This window comes from Neophocaena asiaeorientalis, unplaced genomic scaffold, assembly GCF_003031525.2.
Source record: "Neophocaena asiaeorientalis asiaeorientalis breed wild unplaced genomic scaffold, Neophocaena_asiaeorientalis_V1.1 scaffold104, whole genome shotgun sequence".
NCBI lineage: Eukaryota > Metazoa > Chordata > Mammalia > Artiodactyla > Phocoenidae > Neophocaena > Neophocaena asiaeorientalis.
In genome coordinates, this window is record NW_020175679.1 from 2,573,097 (window position 1) to 2,599,809 (window position 26,713).

The following is a 26,713-nucleotide window of genomic DNA, read 5'->3' on the forward strand; positions in this document are numbered from 1 at the left end:
GGGGACTGCCGTCCATGGCCTGCATCGCCTGGAAGGCGGGGGAACACGCTTCCAGAGGGCCCCCTGCTCTGAGACACCCCACGTCCATCGTGGGACTCTGCTCGGGGGTCCACGTGCCCCTACCCGGGCCTCTTGCAGCCTAGGAGTGTGGGAGCGTCCAGGGCATCACGGGGCGTCTTTGTAGGCAGGACAGCGGGGGGCCCATGACGTGATGCCCAGGCCCCGAGGGGTGTGCTGACTGGTGGCCCCGTGCCTGGCAGAGGACGTGGTCAGGAGCCTTGGCTTGAGTGTCTCCTTCCCAGACTTCGTCACCAGCAGTGCACACGTCAGGGTCGAGGTTCCTCTGCTCTGAGGGGGGTTCTCCCTGAGGGGCCACATCTCATCCAGATGCATCACAGCTGCCAAAAGAAGGACCTCTCTTACTCAGGTCCCCTCCTCCCCCAAGGTGCTCTCGGACTCGGGACGTGCATCTTCTGAAGAAGCAATTGGGGCCCAGCAAGGCCAGGGATAGGGTCCCAGAAACGAGTGCGTCCTCTAAGGCTGACACCCACAGGTCTGGGCGAGTGAGTGAGCCGTGTGGCGGCTGCAGCCTCAGCCGGCATCCCTGGGCGTCCGAGTCCCAGGGTAAAAAGGGTCGGGCCCTGCAACGTGTCAGTTCAGTGCTCGCCGTTCTGACCCAGCACGTGAGCGTGAGTGTGCGTGTCTGCCCACGTGTCCCGCAAGCAGCGACGGGGTGAGTGGGAGCACTTGGACAACTTCGCATGTGGTTTGTGGGAAACAGTCTACTTGACAGGCACAAGGAATCCACCTTTACCGGCAGACCTTTAATCAGATCTGGGCGCACGTTCGCAGCTGCAGGCCCTCAGTGCAGCCCAGCGCGGGAGCGGAGGGAGGGCCTGTGGGACAGGCGGGCCCCTGCCTGGGACGGTCTCCTGGCGCCCTTCACAGCCCCCCAAGACGCCCTGGCTCTGAGACCTCCGCGGAGGAAGTGGCCTCACAGATGAGGACCCTGCAGGGCCTCTTCCTAGAGACGGCGTGTGTCCCGTTGCTCCCACCCAGGGCGGTGCCGCGCGTGGCGCGCGGGGTGTGTGGAGCGCGTGTGGGCTGTGGCGCATGCAGGGGACTCCCCCGCTGAGTCGGGCGTGGGGAGGGGTGACAGTGCCAGCTGCGCCGTCTGGCGAGCAGGGCGGGAGCCTCCTCTCCGGGGGAGTCGGGGGGATGGGGGAGCAGCCAGGCCTGGCCCGCTGCCCCCTCCCGGCGTGCCGTTAACATCCGTGGTGCATCCGCGCTCTGGAAGCATCGGGACAAGGTGGAGACACGGTCGGGCAGTCTGGGTGGTGGCAGTGTGCCCAGCGCCTCAGGGATCACGGTGGAGCGTGTGGCCTTCCAGTCAAACCACCGTCCAGACGCCCGAGATGTGAGGGGTTTTGTCCTGGCAAAGGGATCAGGTCACTGTGAGTGATCCAGGGCGTGAGCACCAAGGACTGGTCCCTGGACTCTGGCTCAGCACACACTTAAAATCGGACCTCCCCTTCTGGTGCTGCCCAGGAGGGGGCCGGAGGCATCGCCCCAGAACCTGGGACGTGCCTGCAGAGAGGAGAGCTTTACGACCTCGTGTGGGTGAAGGCACTGAACTGGCAGGCCTGGCTGGTGACGAGTGGCTTCCTGTGGGATTGGTCCCCTCAGTCTCTCCTTTTCAGGGGATGATGTGTCTGTGTGTGTGTCCAGGGTTTCTGGGGTCTCCTGTGCTCCCTACTTGCGGGGTTAGGTGTCATGGCTCTCCTGACACCCCTGAAGGTAGAAACACACGTCTGCATCAATGCAGGGAAATACTGCGTCTTGCCCAGGACGCGATCCCGTCAGAAGGTGGGACTGGGGGCCAAGCAAGCGTCCCAGGGAGGGCAGAGCCCCTGAGCCTGGTCCATCTGGGGCTGGGTTCAGAAACCTCCTTGGCCAACCAGTAGCCCTCCTTCACCCAGGACTGCAGGGGCCCTAACAAGGCCCGCCTGAAGTCGGGGCTCTGAAGAGCCTGGAACCAGCACATGCTGGATGGCACAGGTGCAGCCTCCGCACGGCAGGCAGAGTCCAGGTGATGCTTCAGGAGACCTGCAAATCTCTCTAAGTGACTCAGAATCGCTGGAGACGGAGCCAGGCCTCTGGTTTCACAGGCAGCCCGCTGGGTGCCGGAGTGTGCGTGTGGGGTCGATTCACACACAGGATGGCCCACGAGGGGGCTCTGTGTGGTCACCGGCGGCCCAGCATCTCTTGGGAGGGTACTGACCCCCCAACCCGGCACCTGGGCCTCTCTCGTGGGGGCCTAGAGGAGGGGTACTCACGGTCGTGATGAACTGGTCCCCGTCAGGCTGCTGCCGTGAGCCCTCCCGAGACACCCCGACAGTCCTCGTCAGAGGACAGCTCCGCGAGTGGCAGGGATGGCCCGCGAAGCTGGGGCTGCTGTCCCCAGACGGGTGGTGGGAAGACTCGGAATTCCCGGTCTCTGCGGAGAGAAGCCCAGTGAGGACCTTCCTCCGGCCTGGCCGGCTGCCCCTCAGGCCTACTGTGCCCAGCACTCCGGCCCTGAGGCTTGCGCAACGAGAATGATTTGCAAGGTACAGATTTATAACCAGATGACCCGCGATGCCGGGCTAAAGTAGGAGGACGCACTGCCGGAGGTCAGACGCCACTTATGCTCATGAACGAGAGGTCTGTGACTGCTTTTCTGAAATCAGGAGGCCCAGTGCAGCCGGAAGGGGAAGGCCGGGAGGGAGGTCGACCCCTCCCCCAGCAGGAAGCCTCACCCTGGGCGGCAAGAGTGAGCCCAAGCGGGGGACAACACAAAACGTGGCAAGAAGGGCCACGCGGCTTTGACAGAAAGCGGGACGGGACGGGAGGCGCGCTCCCAGGGGCCTGTCCTGTGCCACCCCAGACAGAGTCGCGGCCGCAGAGCCCAGGCCCGTGGGGTCACTCCCCAGGGTGGGGCCCCTGCCAGGGTGCAGCCACAACCTCGAGTGTGGCTGGCGGGTGGCTTCTGCGGGCCGTGCTGGGGATGGCAGACCTGAGCCCTCCGACACCCTTCCGCCTGGTCTTCCTGCCGGGAGAAGTCCCACCTCCAGATCCGGGGCTGACCAGAGGCTGCCGCAGCCCAGATGGGGGCCACCCGCGGTCCTGGAGCCTGAGGGACGTGTCCAGGAGAGCGCGGCCGCTCTGGGCGGGCGACGGTGCGTGCTCCCCGCGGCCGCTGCCTGTTCTGGGCAGCTCCCGCCCAGCACTTCACGCAGAGGCACCTCTGCGGTGGGTGGGGCGCCCTCAGGGGTGACTTCATGGTGGCAGTGGCGCATTTTGGGCTTCGGAGGGCACTTGGTTTGTCTTGTCTGGTTTCTCTTTTTGCTAGTTTTAAACTTGTTCCCTGTTTCCTTGTCTTGAGTGGAAGCGGAATTTTTTTTTTTTAAGTAAATGAAAATTTCTAATCTGGAAACCTTTGGCAGCGTACGAAATCGGGGAAACGATGAGCACATACGCCCGCCCCAGGCACTCACGCACTCTCACGCACACACTCACGCACTCTCGCAGGGAAGGTCGGCCCCGCCTCCTGCTTCAGCTCACCCTGCTCCGTGCAGGTTTGCACACCGCACGGACAGGGGTAGCGGGCGGGACTTGTGGGCGCGGGCGGGGGGCAGCGGCCCCCGGCCGGAGGAGGACCGGCTGCTGGAGGAGGACGTGCTGCTGTCTGAGAGGGTGGAGTGCGGTCTCTTGAGGGGGGCGGTGTGGTCACAGGAGGGCACAGCTCTGGACGCTCGGGTCCGTGCCTCTGGGCGGGGACAGAAAACGAGGCTTTTGGCCTCTGCTGTAGAGGTGCAGCCTAGATTCAAGAACAAGATGGCCAGCCGAAAACTACTAGGTTCCTTCCCCTGCGGTCACATCGGGCCTCATGGGGCCGCCACCCGTCCAGCCCGACGTGTTGGCCCGTGGGGCCCGGCGCACTGTGGCACCTGCGTCTGAGTTGGTGGGGCCGAGCGGGAGCTGGGGCTGTGCCGCTAACCTGTTCCCTTCCCGGTGTAACTGACGGCCCGGTCGCTTATGGCCGCGTTGCTGGGCTTGACGTCCATGGATGGCTTGCTGCCTATCCCCGTGGACACCATCTCCTGTGTCCTGAGTTCTAAGATAGGAGCGTGTGGGGGAGTTTTCTAAGCAGCTCCCTGGGTTTAATTCCACCCTGAGTGTCTCTGGGGGGCTGGACATGCTGAGGTGCCCGTTCCGGCCTCTCTCAGGGAGCCCAAGGGGGTGAACCAGGAAAAAGGAAGACGTGGGACCATAGAAACTGGGTGTCCAACCGGGAGGGGCAGGTCTCCGTCTGCGGATGAAGGGACATCCACCTTGGAGTGGGACAGAGGCCTCCAGGCAGGGCATGGCTCCAGGAAAGACAAACTGACAGGTATCCGCCACGCTTGAAACTGAGAGGGGATCCAAGCACAGGGTGAGGGCCTGAGCACGAATGAATGCTCAAACAAACAGAGAGGATGGCGATTACAGCGGGGGGGCCCAGAGGGAGAGGACACCAGGCCTTGGGGACGTGCTGCTCCTACCGGGCGCCCCGAGCAAGGCTGCTGCGTGCGTGTGTGCACACGTGTGTGCGTGTGTCTCTGGGTGTCTGCGTGTGTGTCTGTGAACATGTGTGTCTGTGTGTGTCTGTGCGTGTCTGTGCGTGTCTGTGTGCCTGTGTCTGTGTGCATGGGGGGGTCCACACTTAGAAGGACGTGGCAATGAGGAGGCCGTGGGGCATCTCTGGTGACAGGTCAGCGCCCCAGCCAGGGTGGTAGCCTCCGAGTGCCAAGTGGTCGTGTTTGGATGTCAGGGTGTTAGCATGTTAGGGTTTCTCAGGCCCAGCGGGGTGGTCAGAGCCGCCAGGAGGGCCAGCTTGGAGGGGTTGCGATGAAGATGACATGTGTGGCAGCCAGCCTGGATGAACCACCACCATGAAGTAGACACAGGTGTCCCAGTGACGAACTCAGGGGAGAGGAGGGACTGGGGGCAGACATGAAGGAGGAGGGAACGAGGCGCAGTTGACCCTCACGCCCAGCCAGGCCGCCCCTTCATGGGAGGTGCCCCCCTCCCTCCCGTGGGCGGCCCTGTCTTACCTGTGGGGAGACCACAGGCTGGCCATCGGCGCAGCGTCCAGGAGGCCAGGGGCCTTGACCACGGGGCAGGGCAGAATGCTGACGCCACGGGTCTGAGGGCGTCTGGGAGCTGGGGCTGAGACCTCTCTCGGAGCGTGGGGGCCGGGGTCTTGCTTGTTGTTTTAAGGAGAAGTAAGTGTTCGGTGCTGATGGGTGGTGCTAAGGAGCCCCTCGGACCGACCACGAGCCCTGAGCCCAGCCCGAGCCCAGCCCGAGCTGGCCCTGCACGCCGAGCGCCCTCCAGCCGCTCTGCCCACCTCCGCAGAGCCTGCCGCCACAGGATCTTCCCTATCACGTCCGTCCAGGAGGTCTTGACCTCCACGGAGCTCGCCTGGCGAATGTAGGTGTCCTGGGATTTCCGCCGCCTGCGGAACCAGATCTCAAACCTCAAGCCACTGTCCCCGACGTTCTCCGTCATCCCGATCTGTGCCATCTGCAGCCACAAGCACCGCGAGGGACCTCAGATCCTGCCCTTTGGACAACTGACTGCTCTCTGGCTGACGCTTGACCCCAGCACCTCCGTGCCGGAGGTCCCCTCACCCATTCACCGAGTGGTGTGGATGAGGCTGGGCCGGGGGCCCATCGCCCCTGCCCCCCCATTCCCCCTCGCCCCCACCCCCGCCATCCACACTGGCTCCCTTGTGAGGGCTCAGTGCCCCCCTGCAGAAGGGCTCCCTGGCGCGTCATCACAGGACCCCTCCGATGAGCTCGCTGGCAGGGAAGGGGTTGTGGTGGGGCCTCTCCCGGGAGACTTCGCCCCCAGGGCCTGTCGGGGGGGAGGGGTGAGGCCCCGAGACCGCCCAGGGGAAGGCCACCTTCACCCAAACCTGAAATGGAGTCACCGACGAGGAGACATTTGTTTTCTAGCCCCTGGACTGGCACATGGAGCACGAAGGACAAATGGCTCCTTGCGGCTTCTGGAGGCCCCAGGCTCCAAAATTCAGCCGCAGAGCCACGATAACAAATAACCTGGCGTTCCCTCCAGCCCCCAGCGCCCTGCCTGACGCGGTACCTTGAAGGACGGCTTGCACGCGTACACATCGTGGCCTCCGTCCACCTTCTGGGTCTTGCTGAACAGGATGAGGTCTTCAAACAGGAACACGCGCCTCAGGTGCTTCTTCCCTCTGCAGCAAACGAGGAACTCGTCCTGGCATATCAGCCGCCCCTGTTCCTTCAGATCCACCTGCAGGCAGGCCGGCCTCTCTCAGGGGGACGGGGCATGACCTGACCCCAGCCCTGACCTCACGCCCCTGTAACAAAGCCTCCATAAGGCGACGGCTGCGTGAGGGTCAACTGCGCCCAGCCAGGCCGCCCCTTCATGGGAGGTGCCCCCCTCCCTCCCGTGGACGGCCCTGTCCTGGGTGACGCCTGGGCCGTCCCAAATCGCTGGGCTGAGCTCACTGGACAGAGGGCTCGGGGACCTTCGGGTCTGCGGTGGCCGCCTGGGGCCGATCTGTTGTCTTAGAACTCTTACTAACGCTGCCCTAACAAGGCGACCTCGTCTTCACTTGGGACGGGGAATTCGGGGCGGTCCTGCCTGACCGGGAGGTCTGCTCTTCCTCCTGGCCCTGGGCGCTGGCCCCACCATGGCCCCCAGCGGGGGCAAATCAGTAGGCTCAGGCCCACAGCCCAAGGCCAAGCTCAGTTTTTCCCATATCCAGTTACTTCAGGGTAGCCCCAAACACCGACGTTTAACATTGAGAGCCCGCATGCCTCCCCTCCTGTGGCTCCCGCCCCAGCAGCCTCGCCCGGGCGTTCCCTTCCCTCTGGGCGGGGTCTGGGGGGTCTCAAGCGTGGGTGCCTCCCCGCAGGCCTGTCCTATGGCCCTCAGCTCGCCCAGCGCCCGCTCACGGGCGGGGCAGCCGCCAGCCTCCTGGACCAGGGCCCAGAGCAGCAGTGCGTACTTGCCCACGCGCTGCACGGGCTTCAGCAAGTAGGAGGCCAGGTCCATCTTGTCACCCAGCTCCTGCTGCTTGTCCTGCAAGGCCGGGCGAGAGGGTCAGCCTGGGCCAGGCCAGGCAGCAGGGCTCGCGGGCGGGGGGACAACCTTGAAGAAGGCGTTGCCGTGGCTGCAGAGCAGGGTGTCTGCCCGGGCTCATTCTTGCTGTACAGCGCGTTCCTGCCAAGCTGCGCCTCCTGCGAAGGGAGGGCTGGGGTCAGAAGCCGCCCAGCTCTGCAGGGTCTCGCCGCAGTCGGGAGCGCGCACTCGGCTCCCCGGACGTGGTGGGAGCCCTAGACTCAGCCTCAAAATACCAGTTTTCAGGGAAGAGGCAAGAGGGGGTGCTCAGAGGGTGGGCCCGAGGGAGGGTTTGAAATATTCATTAATAGTCAAGAACCAGGTTTGTCTAAACATTTAAAATTCTCAAGATCACTGTCAACATAAAACAACATGGAAGTTGCACATGATGGCTAAAAGCATTTTTTAAGAAATAGCTGAAAAGACACAACATGTGGGATGTGCTTCAGCACCGGTGTTTTTGTCACGGTAATTCATATTTAACAATGCTGAACCAGGAGTGTCACCTGCCCCCAGCACAGACGCTGCCCCAGTGCCCCAAACTGTGTTTGGTAACTACCTACTTGTTGAAAGAACTTTCTTTTCAGAGTAAATTAAGAATTTTATAAAGACTCAATATTCATAGTTGAGAAGAGACTTATCAAAACCTCAGGTCTCCTCGGAATGATCTGTACATCCATGCGGCTCTCAGGGCTGGTCAGGAGGGTCTGGCGCTCCTCTGGAAGGGGAGCTGGGCAGGCTTGCAGGAAGACCGTGACGGGGACCAGGTGGGCTTCCTACGTGCAGGGAGCAAACCGATTTTGGAAGCTGCTTTCGGCCAGCTAGCTGTGAGGGGTGGGCTGTGGACAGATTAGGTGTGATGACACAGGTGCAAACCCAGTGCTGAGGGGCTCTCGACCAGGGTGCCGTCTGCTGACCCTGAGGCCCGAGTGTCCAGAGCCAGGTCATAACTGGCGGGGACGTATCTCCTGACCCGGACACAAGGGACCCACTCGCCTGAAACGTGGGCCGCTCCCAACACGAGTGGGGCTGGCCTCACCCTGTTCACACAGTGGGCTGGGGACTCACATATCTCAGGAACGCGTGGCCCACGGCCCAGGGGCGGTGCCAGCAGCGCTCCAGCCCCGGGAGGAAGTGCCCGCGGTGGAAGGCGTAGAGTCTCCCAGTTCCCGAAAATGACGCTGCGCTTCCCTCGGAGGTCCTGGGGCAGGTCCGTCCTTTCCATTTCTGGAAAATAGTTGTCGATGACATATCCTAAGGACCTAACATACTGCCTCTCCGTGGAGATCATCTCGGCCATCACGTGCTGCGTCGGCTGCTGAAAGACAGAGAGCCGAGGGGACGCTCAGGCCTCGCGGCCGCCAGCCTCAAGAGGCACGTCATCAGCGTTATTCCTGCCTCGGAGGAAACCAGAGACTGAAACTCCAGAGTGATGAACGCGGTATACACAGACGGGAGGCGCACAAAAGCACTGTCTCCCGTGGTTTCCCGTCTTTGGGGACGAGTAATTTGGAGACGCTTCCCACCTGAGCTGTCCTCTCACCGGTACTGGAGTCGCTCCTCTGATGTAGAGGAGCGCAGGGAGGTTACAGCAGAAGGAAAGCTGTGGCATCGACGTTTCCACGCTGCCGATCACGGCCTTTTCAGAAGAGAGATCCCTTTGGAAGCTGAAAAGGGGAGATTCGCAGTCTCCCTAACTCCAACCCTGAATCCAGACGGTTTGATTCTAGCACTGTCTTTAGGGGGCAGCTCTGGCAAGAAGAAGATTCGCACGCCCGCAGCAGGGAGCCCTCTGCCAGGAAGGCTGTGCTGGGGATTTGCGGGAAAACCGGTTTCTGGCGCACACCCGCTGCTAACCTACCACAAGGTGTTCCTGAAAAGTCAGCTTTACTCAGTGACCTCTGACCCAGATGCAGAGAAGCCCTGCAGCAGAGGACGGAGAGTAGGCCTGGGGGCCAGTGTGCTCCGGAGACGGACAGTAGGTGGAGGGCCCTGTCTGGGCTGGAGGTCCCCACGCACACTACGCGTTTCTTCCCTATTTGAGAGCATCCCACCAGCCACCTTCTGAAACGACTCCATCCTAATGACACCAGTGGGGGTTGGTAGAGTTTTTCCTGCCATTATCTGTCTTTACTTTTTTTTTTTAATTGGAAGAAAAGCAGCTAACGATAGGAAATACACCGCGGTCGGAATGCTGTGAGTTCATCCTGTTTGCAGCAGACCCTGGAAGGCCCCTCTCGTGCCTGCGGCACGGGTTTTACAGGTGCTTCTCGTTTCTGGGAAGACGGCACCTTCTGCTGGTCGGGGGCCTGGAGCCCTTGGCGGCGGCAGTGCCGACAAACACAGCTGCTGCCACGCGAGGTGCCCTTGTCACACCCACGCACGGCCGCTGAGTCACCTCCTGTAGACACTCGCCGAAAACAAGTGTTCTTCTTCAATATCCAGAAAAAAAATACATACTAGCATGGTCTGGGCATCTGGACCAAGTAAATGGAAATTGACTCACAAAGGCTGGAAAGTTCTGGGGAAATGACTGCTGGCCAAGCGGCTGGGTTTCCGGGAAGACGGGGCGATCCACGCAAAGCTCCCGCCCTGGCCCCGGCATGTGGGAGGACTCGCTCCCTTGAAGGTTGTGTGCGGGGTCCCCACCGCCAGGCCTGGGCTTGGTGGGTCTGAGGCCCGTGAATGGCGGGAGGGGGACCCATCCCCAGCGGCAAAGGCAGGACAGCTTCACCAACCTGCTCCCTCCCAGACCCAGGACGTGCACTCTGGGTGGCCAGGCGGCTCCCGGAGTGGACCACGCCTACCCCTGCCTTCTGCTGGCCCGACACCTTCAAAATGAGCTGGAAGGCCATCCACAGACACGCAGCTCTCCCTGCGGCCTGCCCACACCCCACAAGGTCCACCTTTAACAAGGTGGTTGAAGGTTGTTTCAGAAGAGCATTTTGTAACCGTCTCAGTTCAGATTCGAGTTCCTCTCTGGAGGAAACACACGTGGACCCATCGAATGAGCAAAGGAAACCAGGGGACGCCCCCTCGAGCCAGGGCTGACTGCAAACAGGGACAAACAACCCAGAGGCTGGGAGGCCAGGCTGGCGTCACGGACTGTCACTGGGGTGGGCGGGGTCCTTGACCACTTTTTATCCAGACAGTTAACAAGAAGTATCTTTTTGCAAACATCTTCCTAAAGATTTAACGAACTAAACGGACATCTTCATTTGGGCAACAGATAAACGGGCACACACCTCTCACCTCAATACTTAGAGACTTTTTTAAAAAGCAGTTTTTAAAGTAATTTCTTCACGTGGGCTTGGTTTGCTTATTGTAATTTTCTAGAAATGGGCTCTAAACAACTAGAGTTGGTTGTTTAACCATCAGAGCGGGTGCGCTAGGTCACTACACGCCCCGAAAAAGGAGGCGGCTTTCAGAGATTCTGTTCTGAGCACAGGGAGATCACTAATGTCTTGTTTAAAATCAGACGTGAGTGCTTCAGCCTGGACCTGACGGGGAAGGCCCGAGGGGCGTCCGTGGGTTTCCCACGCTGGGGAAGGGCACTTCACGGCTCTGGGTCTCTAGACCCCACTGACCACTAGGCCCACAGGTTGAGGGCATGTGCCTCACCTTCCAGCTTGCCCTTCCCATCCTCCTCGGAGGGGTGGGTCCTGGAGGGAGAGGACAGACTCCGGTTCCGAGGGAGCCGAGGGCTCTCGGCACGTGGCCTCAGCGGGGGCCGCTTCTCTGAGGCCACGGCGGTGCCGGTCACCTCCAGGCCTTTGATGAAGACCCCAGTGTGGCCCAGCCGGAGGGAGTCGCTGGGGCCACTGTCAAGCTGAGGAGTCGCGAAGCTTTGTGCTTGCTTCCTAATTTTCTTCAGGCGGTGCTTCCTGGGGTGGGCGGGGAGCAGGTGCCGCTGCTGTCCTGTGCGTGCACACCTGGGCGCAGGTGCTCACCCTGCCCACACACAGCAGCTTGTCCGGCGAGGCCGGGTAGCAGTCAGGCCCACTCCCCAGCTCGGCCCTCGGGGTCAGCGGGAGGGGTCCAGGAAGGCTCAAGGGGCTGCCCCTCGGGTCCCTGGGCAAGCTCGTGCTTCAGGGGGCTCCAGCCCAGAGGCAGGGTGCCAGGGCCCAGGGCCGCCTCTCCAAGGGCCTCTTGCCAGTGGCGTCGGGTCTGCCGGCTCTGCAGCCACAAGGTTTGGCCCCGTGGCAGCGCCCACTGGCCGCCGGGGCCCACCACCACCACACTCGCCCTGGGGAAGCTCTGCACGGCCTGCCGGCGACAGCGCTTCAGATCCTCGGTGACCAGCTCTGGGTCCGGGTGCTCTAGGCACTGACTGCACCGCAGCGTCCGCCCGCTCACCTGCCTGGCACAGGAGGGCACCGGTCAGTGCAGTGAAGGACGGTCACGGCCAAGGCGGCCTGGGCGGCCGGAGCCAGCACCCTGAGTAAACTCAAGTCACGCTCTGCCTGCTGACCAGGTCGCCCAAAGCGAGGACCAGGGTGAGCCAGGGGCCAGAGCGAGAGGAAGACCTTGTGCTCGCGGTGCCAACTGCCGACCGGACTCGACCGTGGGCATCAGGGCTGGAGAGGCCGGGAGACGGTCCGCCTGGTGTGCGACCCATGGGCCAGGGACCTCGGGCCGAGAGTTCCAGGCCTGCCCCGGCCTCTTGGGTTCTGTGCTCCTGAGGAGTCTGGCCCTGGCGCCCTAACGGCAGGAATTCCAGGGCGCCAGCGAGAGTGTGGGTGCGGCTGTGCTGCAATCGTTCTGGGGTCTTTGACAGTAAGTGGACTTTTATAACTGAGCCGGTAAACAGAAAGAACAGTTCACGTGTCCTCGTGGCCTGTGTGTCCGGTACAATAAATAAACCCCTCACAGGTCTACGGAGAGCCTGGCGGGGGGGCGCCCACCTCGCAGCGAATGTCCGCAGCAAGGACCAGGCAACGCATGCACACCCCGGGAGGGACTGGGCCGGGGCTCTTACCGTCTCGCAGAACTCGGACCCGAGGGCCTGCCTGGCCAGCTCGCCCTCCCTCCGCTCAGCCAGGCCGGCCTTGGCGCTCAGACTCCTTCTGAAGTCCTGGGTCCCTTCCTCTGCACCTTGCAAGTCCTCTTCCATCAGCCGCAGCCCTTTCGGACGATATTGCTGCGGCCCAAGGAGCAAAGAATCAGAACAAGCCCCAGCAGTGCCCTGGGTGTCCCTGTGCGTGTCCTGGTGGGCACCCACCCTCAGCCTGTCCGGGAGAGCCTGGGACGCCTGCCACTGCTTTGCATTCCCCAGAGACAGCAGCTCCAAAGGCCCGAGGAATTTCTCTCTTTCTTTTTCAAACCACGATGTGATCTACGTAGGAAAAGAAGGTTTTACTTTTAAATGTGCTAAGGAGTCCGGCCCTAAGACTTCGGAGGACAAAGGAGGTGTCAGATGCCGCCTTGGGGCCAGTGCATCTGGTTCCTACAGCCGCAGGCCTCCTCCGAACGGCGTCTCCTGATCGCATCCGAAGGCTACTCGGCCTCAGTTTGAACCACGGTTCTCACTCGTGACTTTTCAATCTGTGAGTGGGAGTGAGTGAGCTTGGGTTGGAGAGGGATTGGGATGACCACAGACCTCCACGGCTCAAGTTTATACTTTTAATTGTTTGGAAGTGGAAATTAAGATCATTGAAAAATGGATCCAGAAGTTTCAGTTTCGAAACTTGTTACTATGCTACACAAACTCCAGAAACATTCCTCAGGCTGGTGGCACCTGGGAGGGAAGGAGGGGCTATGGCAGGCCTGCCTGCACCCACACAGTCCAATGAGGTCACGGTCATCACTTTAGAGACGCAGTTCCCATGGCAACAGCACTACGCTCGCCGCGGGCACGTCAGAGGCAAACCCTCACAGGGCAATGCAGGGGCATCCGGTCGTTAGACACCCAGGAAGAGGTTTGCCATTAAAAAATGGAGCGATTGGGCTGGATATATCAGGACAATAATTGTATTTAATGAACTCAGATGTATGAGCAGAGGAGAGAGACCAGGGTACATGCTCTTTGTGGACAGAGTCATGGAAAAAACCATCAAACCTAGATTTTTGCAAGGAAGCACCTGCAGTCCTAGAACTGCCAGGTAGAGAAGAGGAAATGCTCAGCAGGGCAGAGGCGCCTCAGAGGTGGAGTCCCACTTCCGACCTCGAGAAAAAATAAATTCCAGTCGGTTTGAAAAATTAACTGGAGAAATTCAAACCATGACAGTCTTATAATGGAATACATTAGTCGTTCTGTAACCGAAAGATAGGAAAGGCCACATAAATCATAAGCAAAGTTAAAGGACAAATTACAACTATCTGCAACACAAAGGATTAGAAGCGACAATGAAACTATTACAAACTGTAGGGAAATTGGCCAAGCACATGAAAAAGCAACTTATTAGGGAAGTAAAAATAACCAAGAAATGTAGGAAGAAAAGTTCAACTGCAGCATAAAAGATCCGAATGCAGACAACGATGAGACACTTTATCGTCACCTGTCAGATTGGCAAACGAGAAAGCCGGCCTCCGAAGGCCGCCGAGAGCCCAGGCTGGGCCAGCTGTCTGGAAGCCTGCTGGAAGATGTCTGAAAACCTCAGAAGGTGTGCGCCCTGACCCTCCAATCCAGCCTAGGAATTTGCAAACAATCACCAAGTGTGAAGGATGTGCGGGTGGTGATGTCTGTAATAGCGAACAGCAGGGCAGAGCCCCGGGGACTCCCAACGGCGTGCATGCCCATGCGGCCCCACCTCAGGGCCCGCCAGAGGAGCGCGTGAGGCAGGATGTCACTGTGGTTAAAACCTAGGCCCTCTCTAGTCCTTCCACGTGTGCGTGCAATCGCTTAGGAAAAACGGCAACTTAACACACTATATAGGATGGTCCCATTTTTAGGTTAAATTGTACTTAGTTTTGGGTGAAGACGGCAGACTAAAACATATCTAACTTTGATCCCTCCTGGAACACTGCTAAAGCTTCAGTAACCTCTTTCAAGGTATAAAGGATGGGGACAACAGACAGGCTGGGAAGGAGGGACACTGGGGGCCCCGGGCGTCCTGCGCAGGTGGCGAAGTTGACGAGGAGGTGACGGAGACCTGGAGCTGCAAGAGGCGGAGGCCCCAGTGCACGCGCCGTCCACCCCGCAGCGCCCAGGTGCTCTCTGCACAGGGGGAGGCAGGCAGGGGCCACGGGAACACGGAATCTCACCTCCTCCCTGACGTGCAGCCAGGCCCTCCCCTCGGGGGTCGGAGGCCGCATCTCTGGAGGAGCCCACGAGCCCAGAAGGTGGGCCCAGCAGGGGCCTCCAGTGGCCCCGCGCCACTCGGCAGCTGGGCAGGCAACCTAGGATCACCAGGAGAGCCTCCAGCTTGAAAAAGAGAAGCCAGAACGGGCCTGCAGAAGCCCCCTCGGAGGGGAGAGAGGCTGGGGAGACACCACGACCAGTATTTCACCTTACTAGTCAGGTGCTGTAAAGAAGGGCCATTGAGAGGAATAAGCAAACGAAACCCCCATGGAAGTTAACAACGTTAGAGCAGAAGCAAAAACACACAAGTGGGGTTAGAAGATAAAGTCGATAAAATCTACTCTGAAAGTGGGGAAAAGGCCAGCGACATGGAAAATGGAAAAGGAAGAAAACGAGCGGACCAGCAGGAAGCGTGGAATTTGGGAAACGGGGGTACTCATCAAGGAACCCCAGAATCCCCAGAGCCTAGGGAGGCAAAGGAGGAGCCTCTGCTCACCGGGCGGAGGCGGCCTGAGGACCAGAGGTGGACGAGATTCCCGGGAGAAAGCAGGGCCCAGCCCAAGGCCGAGAGCGCAGCAGAGCAGACTCTCCACTGCAACCCGTGAGGCTAAATGACCGGTACGGTGCCTCTGTTCCGGCGGGAAAATAAACTACTGAGAACTGTGAAGAAGAGACAGCATCGGATGTGCAGGTCTTAGAGTTTCCATCCTTCCTCTGGGAAGTCCTGGAGGGCATTTTATAATAAAATACATAATATATAAGAAACAGTAGACCCCATAGGATGGAGGAGGCCCCAGAGAGCAGGGAATCGACCCTACGGGTAGACGGGGGACCCCACAGGATTGAGGAGCAGGTTGGAGGAGCCCCAGGCAGGGCCCACCCCCAGATTGGGGTGTCCCGAGTCAGCCATGCTCCAGGCTGCCACCACCGGGACCAGGTGAGCTGGTCAGCCCCTTGTCTGTGCTTCCCTGCAGCCTGGATCAGCTGGGTCACCATCTCCCACCACCCAGGCCCCCCACTGGCCCATGGCTGGGCACTAGGGCTGTTTGTGGGGAGACCAGGGAGGGAAAATACACAGTGTGCAACCCCACCGTGACTGCTGGCTGTCCTGGGGACCAGCCTGGGGTGCCCTGGGGGTGGCGCCCCTCCCACCCTGACTGCCCCACGGTGACCAGACACTGGAGGACGCAGGGCCAGCTGAGGGTCCAGAGAGTCTCCAGCCACTCTTCACTGCCCCTATGCTGCTGGCTGGGCGGGGGGCCCTGGCTTCACATTCACTAACCAGGAAACAATGGCTGATAAAATAATAAGGATTTTACTTGAAAAACATAAGCTTTTGGAAATCGTTATACGCAAATGAACATAAAGAAGATCTGGATTCGAATCGTGAGTGTTACACTGGCTATGTCAGGGAGCCCGGTGCCATGCCTCCTGGAGCCCTGGCTGTCACCTCTCCCGGACACTGCCCTGGTCGCCTCCCCCTGGAGCCCTGACTGGCCACCTCGCCCTGGAGCCCTGACTGGCCACCTCGCCCTGGAGCCCTGACTGGCCACCTCGCCCTGGAGCCCTGACTGGCCACCTCGCCCTGGAGCCCTGACTGGCCACCTCGCCCTGGAGCCCTGACTGGCCACCTCGCCCTGGAGCCCTGACTGGCCACCTCGCCCTGGAGCCCTGACTGGCCACCTCGCCCTGGAGCCCTGACTGGCCACCTCGCCCTGGAGCCCTGACTGGCCACCTCGCCCTGGAGCCCTGACTGGCCACCTCGCCCTGGAGCCCTGACTGGCCACCTCGCCCTGGAGCCCTGACTGGCCACCTCGCCCTGGAGCCCTGACTGGCCACCTCGCCCTGGAGCCCTGACTGGCCACCTCGCCCTGGAGCCCTGACTGGCCACCTCGCCCTGGAGCCCTGACTGGCCACCTCGCCCTGGAGCCCTGACTGGCCACCTCGCCCTGGAGCCCTGACTGGCCACCTCGCCCTGGAGCCCTGACTGGTCACCTCTCCCGGACACTGACCTGGTCGCCTCCCCCTGGAGCCCTGGCTGGTCACCTCCCCCTGGAGCCCTGACTGGTCACCTCTCCCGGACACTGACCTGGTCGCCTCCCCCTGGAGCCCTGGCAACTCCCCCTGGTGCCCTGACTGGTCTCCTCCCCCTGGAGCCCTGACTGTCACCTCGCCCTGGAGCCCTGTCACCTCCCCCTGGAGCCCTGGCTGGTCTCCTCCCCCTGGAGCCCTGACTGGTCACCTCGCCCTGGAGCCCTGACTGTCACCTCGCCCTGGAGCCCTGTCACCTCCCTCTGGAGCCCTGGCTGGTCACCTCCCCCTGGCTCCCGGACTGGTCACCTCCCCCTGGAGCCCTGACTGGTCTCCTCCTCCTGGAGCCCTGTCACCTCCCCCTGGAGCCCTGACTGTCACCTCGCCCTGGAGCCCTGTCACCTCCCTCTGGAGCCCTGGCTGGTCACCTCCCCCTGGCTCCCGGACTGGTCACCTCCCCCTGGAGCCCTGACTGGTCTCCTCCTCCTGGAGCCCTGTCACCTCCCCCTGGAGCCCTGACTGTCACCTCGCCCTGGAGCCCTGTCACCTCCCTCTGGAGCCCTGGCTGGTCACCTCCCCCTGGCTCCCGGACTGGTCACCTCCCCCTGGAGCCCTGACTGGTCTCCTCCTCCTGGAGCCCTGTCACCTCCCCCTGGAGCCCTGACTGTCACCTCGCCCTGGAGCCCTGTCACCTCCCTCTGGAGCCCTGGCTGGTCACCTCCCCCTGGCTCCCGGACTGGTCACCTCCCCCTGGAGCCCTGACTGGTCTCCTCCTCCTGGAGCCCTGTCACCTCCCCCTGGAGCCCTGACTGTCACCTCGCCCTGGAGCCCTGTCACCTCCCTCTGGAGCCCTGGCTGGTCACCTCCCCCTGGCTCCCGGACTGGTCACCTCCCCCTGGAGCCCTGACTGGTCTCCTCCTCCTGGAGCCCTGTCACCTCCCCCTGGAGCCCTGACTGTCACCTCGCCCTGGAGCCCTGTCACCTCCCTCTGGAGCCCTGGCTGGTCACCTCCCCCTGGCTCCCGGACTGGTCACCTCCCCCTGGAGCCCTGACTGGTCTCCTCCTCCTGGAGCCCTGTCACCTCCCCCTGGAGCCCTGACTGTCACCTCGCCCTGGAGCCCTGTCACCTCCCTCTGGAGCCCTGGCTGGTCACCTCCCCCTGGCTCCCGGACTGGTCACCTCCCCCTGGAGCCCTGACTGGTCTCCTCCTCCTGGAGCCCTGTCACCTCCCCCTGGAGCCCTGACTGTCACCTCGCCCTGGAGCCCTGTCACCTCCCTCTGGAGCCCTGGCTGGTCACCTCCCCCTGGCTCCCGGACTGGTCACCTCCCCCTGGAGCCCTGACTGGTCTCCTCCTCCTGGAGCCCTGTCACCTCCCCCTGGAGCCCTGACTGTCACCTCGCCCTGGAGCCCTGTCACCTCCCCCTGGAGCCCTGACTGTCACCTCCCCCTGGCTCCCTGACTGGTCACCTCTCCCGGACACTGACCTGGTCGCCTCCCCCCTGGAGCCCTGACTGGTGTCCTCGCTCCTGGAGCTCCTCCAGTGCCTGCAGACACCGGTTGGAGGCGAGGACCAGCCTGTGGACCTCTTCGTCTACTTGGTCGTACAGCCTGCAGGCAGCCTCGATGGTGTCCCTGGAAAGAGAAGGCAGCTGTCGGAGTGTTTGTTCACAGCAAGCCCCGAGTCGGTGACACCTGGTTACAAACACCAGCTGCACTCTGTACATCTGACAAAAAGGGGAGCTCCCGAGGAGGCCCACAGCCTGAGCAGGGCATAAACACGCCTGCGAGCTGCAACACCCTGCCAGCCACAGGTGCGGGCGCCCCGGGGCGGCAGGGGAATGTGGGTGGGTGGACCCGGTGCCTGGGAGGCAACAGGCAAGGAAGCATTTGGTTAGGACGGATGCTGAATCCCGGGAAGTGACCTTTCTCCACTTGAGCCTTCCAAGGAATCCGCTAGGCTTCCTTTAGTTACAAAGGGAATTAATCTCTGGTCAGTCACAGTGTGTCCACCAGAGGAATGGAGCTTTGAACTCCTTGGAGACACTGCAGGTGATGAAGACGGGCTTCCTGTGACTGGGCAGAGCACTGGGAATCGCCCCGGCTGGGCTGCGGTCCAGCGCTGCCCCAGCGGGACACTCACTGGTAGTCTTGGCCGGCGCCGTGCTCCTCCCTCCTCAGCCGTGCCAGCACGGTGCCGCCTTCCAGCCGGAGGGCCACCAGCCGCGCGTCTTCCAGGACGTGCTTCATCATCGCCCTGTGCTTGCCGATCAACTCTGCGACCTCCTGCCCGGGGTGGGAGAAACGTGCTTGGGAGCCCTCCTCCAGTCCTCCCAAGCCTAGCGCTAATGGACACGTCAGTGTGACCCATGTCCTTGCTCTGTCAACCGAGCTAAAAGTGGGTGGGCTTGGCGCACCCCACACGCCGCCCAGTCCCCGTGGGAACGTAGCACAGCTCCAGATGCCCTTGCCCAAGGGAAGGGAGATCTGAGGGCGGAAAGAAAGAGGGAAGCTTAAAGGCGGCAGCAGGAGGAGATCCTGGCATTTAGACGAGGCCGTGGATTTCACCGCGCAGCCTGGGCAACGGGAGGCATCTCCAGGGCCCTGGTTCCTAGGCTGTCGAGGTCCCTCCAGCCAGTCCACCTCTGTGTCTCCTCTGAATGACTCACTCCTGACAGCAAATCACTTGTGCCTCGTTGGCATGTCAGCAAATGTAGCCGTGATGTTTCTTTTCTGGGCAGAGTGGGATTTTTTTGGTCACAAGGGAAGTTTTTTGCTAATTGAAAGGGATCTATGAATGAAAAAGGGCTTGAAAATTTTTGCTGAGGATGATGGTTTTGACCAAACTGTTGTGTTCCCACCTATCTGTCAAATAACATAAAATACACGAGAACCTACCTGTGCTGTGCTTGGGGCCCTGTGGGTGATCAGGGAGCGGACTGAATTTTGTAGGAAAACAATGGCTTCCTCGCAGTTTGAGGTGAAGGGCTCCAGCTTCTATTGAGGTTTGAGAGCCAGGAGACATAAAGACAGCTTCTGTTAGATGTTGAAACAAGCAGCTGTGACTTCCCACATTTGAACCCATCTCAGGTTGCAAAGCCTGCCGTGCGGCCGCCTGGTGACCTCTGCACATCTACAGAAGTTCCTCCCCTGCCCAGGGTGGGGTTTCAGTGGCATTCTCAAGTGTGCCATGGTGTGGCTGTCCAGAAACAGACTGTTGATGGCAACTATGACAGGTGTGACACTTGGTGGGGGGATGCCCTTTTCTGATTTAAGTAAAAAATCCATCTAAGGAAAAGCCCAGGAGACTGGCATGTGCAGCAGCTGTGAGTTGCACCTTACCCGACGGAAGCAGATCCAGGCACTGTGGCTGTAGGGAAAGGAGCCCTCGAGGTCTGCAGTCAGCTGGGAGCTGTCGACAAATTTGTGCAGGGCCTTCAGGGAACCCACCAGCTCACACTGCCAAGGAAGGCAATCACTGGTCATGGCCATGGACGCAGCTCTCAGGAAAAACCACTAGAATGGCTCAGTCCTGGGAAAACTGCTGGGTTACTCGGTTGAGAGGATTGAGAAGCAACTTTAGGGTTCAGCTATCCTGTCTGCTGGTGGCATTACTGGAGTATATGTGGCTGGACACAGGAATCTAACTGAGACGTGAAAGGAGAGACAGCAAAGAGAAATAGAGGAAAGACCAAAAGAATGGAAAAGTTGGGGAAGAAGAGACGGCAAGATGTTAACAGGAAAAGGGAAAGGGCAGGAGGAGGAAGCGAAAAGTGAGAGGATGAATCAAGGATGAGCTACTTCTGGTTTGGCAGAGTTGAACCTCCCCAGACAAAACCAGACTCTGGATAAAGTATAACGACAGCCATCCGAAAGCTCTGGAGGGTGAACAAAGCCACCATGGAGGCAACTGAAACTGGGTAAAAGGACTGGCATGGGGTGGCTCCCTGTTTTTGTGGCTTTGGCCTGAAGGCAGGCTGCCAATATGGTGAGGCTGGAGTGGCTGAAGCGCTGATAGAAAATGGGCATCTTTCTGGCCTAAACAGCCAGAGGATAGAGCTGGGGCAGAACGTGAAGGTCAATATCCACCCCACGGAGAAAGCTGGGGAAAGGGAGCTCCAGTTGTGTGTAATTGGACCTACTCAGTCTGATCAAGTTAAATGCATGCTAAAACAGCATTCTGTGAAGGTTTATAATAGAATCCAGGGTCTCTACAACAGAATATTCACAATGCTCAAAAGAGAATCCAAAATTACTTGACACACAAAGAATCAGGAAAATGTGACTCATCCTGAAGCTTCAGGAAAAGACAATCAACAGAGATCAACCCAGAAAAGACCACAGATGTTGTAATTAATTATGACAGGACTTGAAATAAAACAGCTATTATAACTATGGCAATGATGTAAAGGAAAAGATGCTTGCAATTAATGAGAGAATAGGAAATCTCAGCAGAAACATAGAAAATCTATTTTAAAACCCACTGAAAATTTTATAGCTGAAAAACACAATATCTGAACTAAAAAACTCACTGGGTGGGCTTAATAGCTGAATGGAGTCAGTGACCTTGAAGATAGGTCAATAGAAACAATCTGATCTGAAGAAAAGAGAAGAAAAAAAGTGAAAAAACCTCCCAGATTCTCAAAGACTTATGGGACAATATCACTACTGTATGTGTAACTGAAATCAAGAAAGAGAGGAGAGAATGAGCAGAAAAGACTCTTAAGGAATAATGATTGAAAACTTCCTAAATTTGGCGATAAACATAAATGTAAATGTTCAAGAAGTTCAGGCAAACTTAACAGGATAAATAAGGAGAAAACCATGCCGAGTCACGTTATAGTCAATTTGCTAAAGAAGAAGGAGAAAATCTTAGAAGTGGCCAGAGAAAAATGACACATTTCCTATAGATGAACTTTTTTACTATGAACTTTTCATCAGAAACTAGGAAGGCCAGAAGACACCAGAACAACATCTTTAAAGTGCGGAAAAAACAAACAAACAAACTACTGTCAAGCCAGAATTCTGTATCTAGCGAAAATATCCTTCAAGAATGAAGGCTGGGAATTCCCTGGCGGTCGAGTGGTTAGGACTCTGTGCTTCCACTGCAGGGGGCACAGGTTCAATTCCCGGTCAGGAACTAAGATCCCGCAAGCCATGTGGCATGGCCAAAAATAAGTAAATAAAAATAAATAAAGAAAAACAGAAAAGAAATCTGAGGGGAAGAGAGAACATTTTTAAAAAATGAATGAAGGCAAAGTAAAGATATTTTCAGATAAAAGAGAAAGAAGCAAGAAGAGATGGAAAGAAAACAAATGAGGTGGAGAAGAAAAACCAGATTTTTAAAAGTTTTCTAATGTTATGCTCTGCAGGGGTCCTGCAAGAATTCAAGGCATCGGAGACAGGTTTCCAGGCTCCTGTATGGAATCAACTAGATCTTACAGAAATTCTTTCGTGCGTTATCTCATCTAGGTGCCCTAATATTTAATTGTATGCATCACTCAGGGTCTATCTGTCAGAGTCATCAGTCAGTCTGGTGCTTACGATCTAAAACCATTACCTGAATTGTTGCATCCTTGTCAGGCCTAAATGCTGATTCTTTATCCACCAGCAGCAAAATACTATGAATTAAGGGAGGAGATGTGTTCTGAAATAAGAAATACTGATTAGCTTTCTAATTTTTAACTTCACTGAGTTAATAAAATTGTCCAATTTTTATTGGTTCTACTTTGATATGTTCCAAAAGTTCCTAAAATGCATAAAATGTAGTTGCCTTTGCTGTGAATATAAATTATTTGCCCTTATGAATTTTAAGGTAATCAGGTTTATTGATTATAATTAACATAGGATAAATTCACCCTTTTTCGTGTACCGTTCTCTAAGTTTTAACATAACTTATAGTCATGTAACCACCACCACAATGAAGATATAAGACAGTTTAGCATCCCGCACATTTCTTCATGTGCCTTGTAGTCCAGCTCCACAGTCCCTGGCAATCACCCATGTGTTTTCTGTCTCCGTAAACTGCCTTTCCATATATCGTATGAGCGGACTCATGCAGTGCAGTATCGGCTTCTCTCACTTAGCACACTGCCCTGAGACGCATCCCCATTGCTGGGAGGTCAGTAGCTCACGCCTCTCACTGCTCATCATGTTACCTCGACTGCAGGCACCACAGTCTTGTCGTTCACTCAGCAGATGAAGGACATGTGTGTTGTTTCCAGTTTCTGGCGATCATAAACAAAGCCCGTGAACACTGTGTTTTCATTTCTTTTGTGTAAATATCCAGCCATTGGTTTGCCGGGTGCTATGGCTAAGTGTATGTTTAGCTTGTGACTAACAGCCAGATAGTCCTCCCGAGTGGCTACACTGTCCTGCGTCCCACCGGCAACACCACGGTCTTGTTCTTGTCAAGTTTGTGGTTGTAGCTGTATGTGTGATCTCATTTTGGTTTTAAGTTGCATTTCTCCAGTGACTAAAGACGTTGAACACATATATATTTTTTTCTTTGGCGGTACTTGGGCCTCTCACTGCTGTGGCCTCTCCCGTTGAGGCGCACAGGCTCCGGACGCGCAGGCCCAGTGGCCGTGGCTCACGGGCCCAGCCGCTCCGCGGCATGTGGGATCCTCCCGGACCAGGGCATGAACCCGTGTCCCCCGCATCGGCAGGCAGACTCTCAACCACTGCGCCACCAGGGAAGCCCTGAACATATTTTTATGTGCCTATTTCCCGTTCATCAATTGTTTTTGGTAAAGTCTGTTCAAATATTTTGCCCATATTTTTTTTTTTTTTTTGCCCATATTTTACTGGACTTTTTTTTTCTTACTATTGAGTTCTGAGACTTTATATATTCTGGATACAAGTCTTTTAACAGATATGTGTTTTGCAAACATTTTATCACAGTCTTGGCTTTGTATTTTCATTTTAGTAACAATGCCTTCTGAGGAGAAGTTTTAAATTTGGATGAAGTTCAATTTACCATTGTTTTCTTTTATGGATTATGCTGTTGGGGTCAGAGCTAAGAACTAGTTGACTAAACCAAGGTCATGAAGATTTTCTATGTTTTCTTCTGGTGGTTTTGCAGTTTTAGATTTTACATGTAGGTCTAAGATCCATTTTCAGTTAATTTTTATATATCATATGAAGTATGTGTTGAAGATTTCTTTTTTTTCTTTTCTTTTGCATACAGATGTCCAATTGTTCCAACTCTATTGGTTGAAAAAAATCTTATTTTTAAAAAGTGTTTATGACTTTAATCAAACTCCTGTTTCTGTCTGCTAGATTATACTGAGGCCAGATCATTCCGCAATAAGATGCTTTTATTTACCCAGTGTTTCTTCATTCATATTTCCTAAGGCTTTACTTTTTAATACTTTCTTATAAACAAATTTTAGGCTTTTTTGTAACCCCCTATTTTGAGATGAATCTACTGGATGGGCCTCAGGACTAACTGATATCTTATCTGTCTTAAGTTCATCCTATGTACTTGTATTACTGTTAAGTGGCTTCTTGTGGATGACACTTTGTAAATATTTGTTGAATGGATAAGCCATAGAAAAGCCATAGAGAAGAACAATCTTGTTTTCCTATTTTAGAGCCATATTCTATTTCTCTTACTCAGTTTAGCTAAAATTTTGAGTTATCAGGCATTAAAACTACAAACAGTTTGGAGAAGTGTTTTGTATTTCTTATATATTCCTATTTGAGTGATTTTTTACTATTAGGATTTGTTACTATTTCAAAGAGAATTAATGTTAATTCTCAGATAAGAGAGAACATTAATGATTTATGACAATTACCATGTTAATAAGGTAATAGTTACCTGCTGTGAGTGGGGTAAGGGATGTGCAAAGTCTAAGGAGTTTCTTCCACCAAGGGAAAAAAAATCACTATTCCCTTTTCAAAATGGAAAGATTTTTATGGTATCTGAACTTTAATAATTTAACAAATTTGAAGTATACTTACTTGAGGTAGATATGAAGAACAGCTGAAATGTTTTGCCCTTTGTAAAAATATTTAAGTACTTTTATACATCCCTCAAAACTTAAATTGAAAATGGACACATGATCCTTAAATTCCAGCTCATTTCCATTCCTCTCATTTGCATCGGAAATCTTGCTGTCAGCTGAGCCAAAAACAGGGCAGAGGTCTGCAGGCCAGCTTTCTCTGCAAGGCCCTCAGGGCTGTCTGAAAGCCAGCTTTGTGGAACAATTATGTCCAGACATGGAAAAGAATTGGATCTCCTCTCGTAACCCCATCGTGAAGCTCCTTAGACTATTCGTGTGTGATCAAATGTCCCAGACGTAGCTGACGTTTCCCCAGCTCCCAGCTTCTGCTCTGGGAGTTGCAATGGGTGGTCAGGGACCACCTCTCTCAGGCCTGACTCCCCCATGGGACCCGAGTGGCCCAAGATTTAAGGGAAGTCTGAACAAAAAGAAATGCTGGGGAAACCGGTAAGTGGCCAGGTCCGATCTGCCTAGATCTCAGGTCAACAGCTAGGGTGGGGAAGCGCGGCAGACTTTCTGCGAAGGGCTCGCTCGTCTCCGCCTGAGGCTGGAGCCCTGATTTCCACGGGCTCTTCATGGTTGATGATATTCACGTTCCCATCGGATGCCAAAGGGGCAGAGCTGCCAGTCCTCCCACTTTAGGAAACGCCCACGGAGTGTGCAGACGTGCATCTGTGTCTTCCTGGCTGTCTGGCCCTGCTCTGCTCCGTCCCGCACACAACACACACGCGGTACAGCACGCGGCATGCCATACAGCACGCTGTGCCCGCCTCTCCCCTCGCCTGGAAGTTCGGATCCTCTCCCCAAGCCGCTCCGGCCTGGCCTCCCCCGAGCCCCGCCCCACGCAGAGCCTGTCTGCCGGGCCCCTCTTTGCTTTCCCCAGACTCTGCTCTCCAGCTGATCAGACTTGCTCCAACCTCAGTCACTAAATCTTTCCTTGAAAGAGCTTCTGTTCGGCGTCCCTAAAATGTAGGCGCCTGGGTGAGAACAGTGACCAGTGCTGTACCGTTAGAGACGGAACAGAGGAAACGGTGTTAGCTCAGGGCCACTGGAGCAGCTGCAGCTCCAGGTGCCTCTGAGAGCCCGGACCCCAGCACAGCGCTTGGCACACAGGAGCCCTGTGTGCACACATCTGAGGGAGACTGAATGTTCTCAGGCTCCCATCTGGCCCTGGGTCCCTGAAACAACCAGTGGTGCCTCTCTCCCTGTTCCAGGGACTCCCTGGATTCTACTCATGACCTGGAATCCAGGCTTGGGGCTTCCTGAGGCCACCGCTAGACCACCGGCCTTGACCCCGTCCCAGAGGGCTCCGGGACTCCTGGCCGCCCAATGACCAGGGCCCACACCCCACAGTGAGTGGCGGCCGCCCCTGCAGGCCTCCATTCCTGTCTGGGAGGGTGACTAGCTACCCTGCACCCGGATTTAGTCGGAGAGTAGACACGGAGACGGTGTGAAGGGACGTCATCACTGTTCCTGCTGAGTCAGAGTACAAACCAGAACGTCTGCATGGCTGACCCTGGCCAGCTGGACTTGAAGGTCTGCAGCGAGACCGGGAGGGGGCAGAAGCAGAAACCTGCTTTGCTCCTTCCACCTCTAAGCACAGGCCCCTCCCCACGTCTCCAGATTCACACGAGGGAGGTGGCGGCTGCTGACCCCCTGCGCCTGGAGAAGCTCAGCGCCCCAGGACGGGACCCACCTGCTCACCTGCAGGGCTGCCAGGGCCTGGGAGAGGGCGGGGGCGGCCAGGCTCTTGCGTGCGTCCACCAGGATGACCAGCCCCAGCTCCCGCACCTCCTTCCTGGAGAAAGAAAGACAGGACGTGTTAAATCTCGTCCAGAGCGAGTTTCCCTGTCTCTCCACGAGACGCGTCCCCACCCAGATGCTCTTGGCTCTACGAGTTCGGGACTCTTGGCTTGATACACATCCACCTTCCGCTTCCTGAGGAATCAGCTGCTTCTCAGTTGGAGGTAGGGCAAGCGGGACTCACTGTGGTGGACCAGCGGTGGGGAGGTCTGCTTTCTCTCTCCTGCCCACCGACATCCACGCAGGTGCAGCTCTGGGTGAGTGAAGCAGGGCCTTCATCCAGGAGCCAGAGGTTCCTGGGAGTCTTTGTACTCATTTGTGTGTTCGGGTTGATGCAGGACTGCAGAGCATCCCCTGAAACTAAAACTCTCGCCACGTGCTTTTGAAAACCCCGTTGTCTGTATTGTGCGATCAGAAGCTTCAGTTCCAGATTCAATAGGAAAG

The 26,713-nt window shown here is 57.1% G+C and overlaps 1 protein-coding gene across 1 annotated transcript in view; it reads right to left on the minus strand.

Moving 5' to 3' along the window:
• Positions 1–2,961: 2,961 nt before the first annotated feature.
• The window catches only part of PLEKHG4B (pleckstrin homology and RhoGEF domain containing G4B), a 54,476-nt gene continuing 30,724 nt past the window's right edge, over positions 2,962–26,713 (minus strand). Inside the window, 20 exon segments of the mRNA XM_024731987.1 lie at positions 2,962–3,268; positions 3,604–3,808; positions 4,040–4,156; positions 5,403–5,607; positions 6,187–6,357; positions 6,976–7,152; positions 7,222–7,265; positions 7,268–7,310; positions 8,260–8,350; positions 8,352–8,509; positions 8,709–8,722; positions 10,825–11,082; positions 11,085–11,547; positions 12,170–12,331; positions 17,948–18,095; positions 18,604–18,746; positions 19,359–19,457; positions 19,803–19,919; positions 22,021–22,107; positions 26,171–26,264. Coding sequence (XP_024587755.1) covers positions 2,962–3,268; positions 3,604–3,808; positions 4,040–4,156; positions 5,403–5,607; positions 6,187–6,357; positions 6,976–7,152; positions 7,222–7,265; positions 7,268–7,310; positions 8,260–8,350; positions 8,352–8,509; positions 8,709–8,722; positions 10,825–11,082; positions 11,085–11,547; positions 12,170–12,331; positions 17,948–18,095; positions 18,604–18,746; positions 19,359–19,457; positions 19,803–19,919; positions 22,021–22,107; positions 26,171–26,264 — 3,103 coding nt within the window.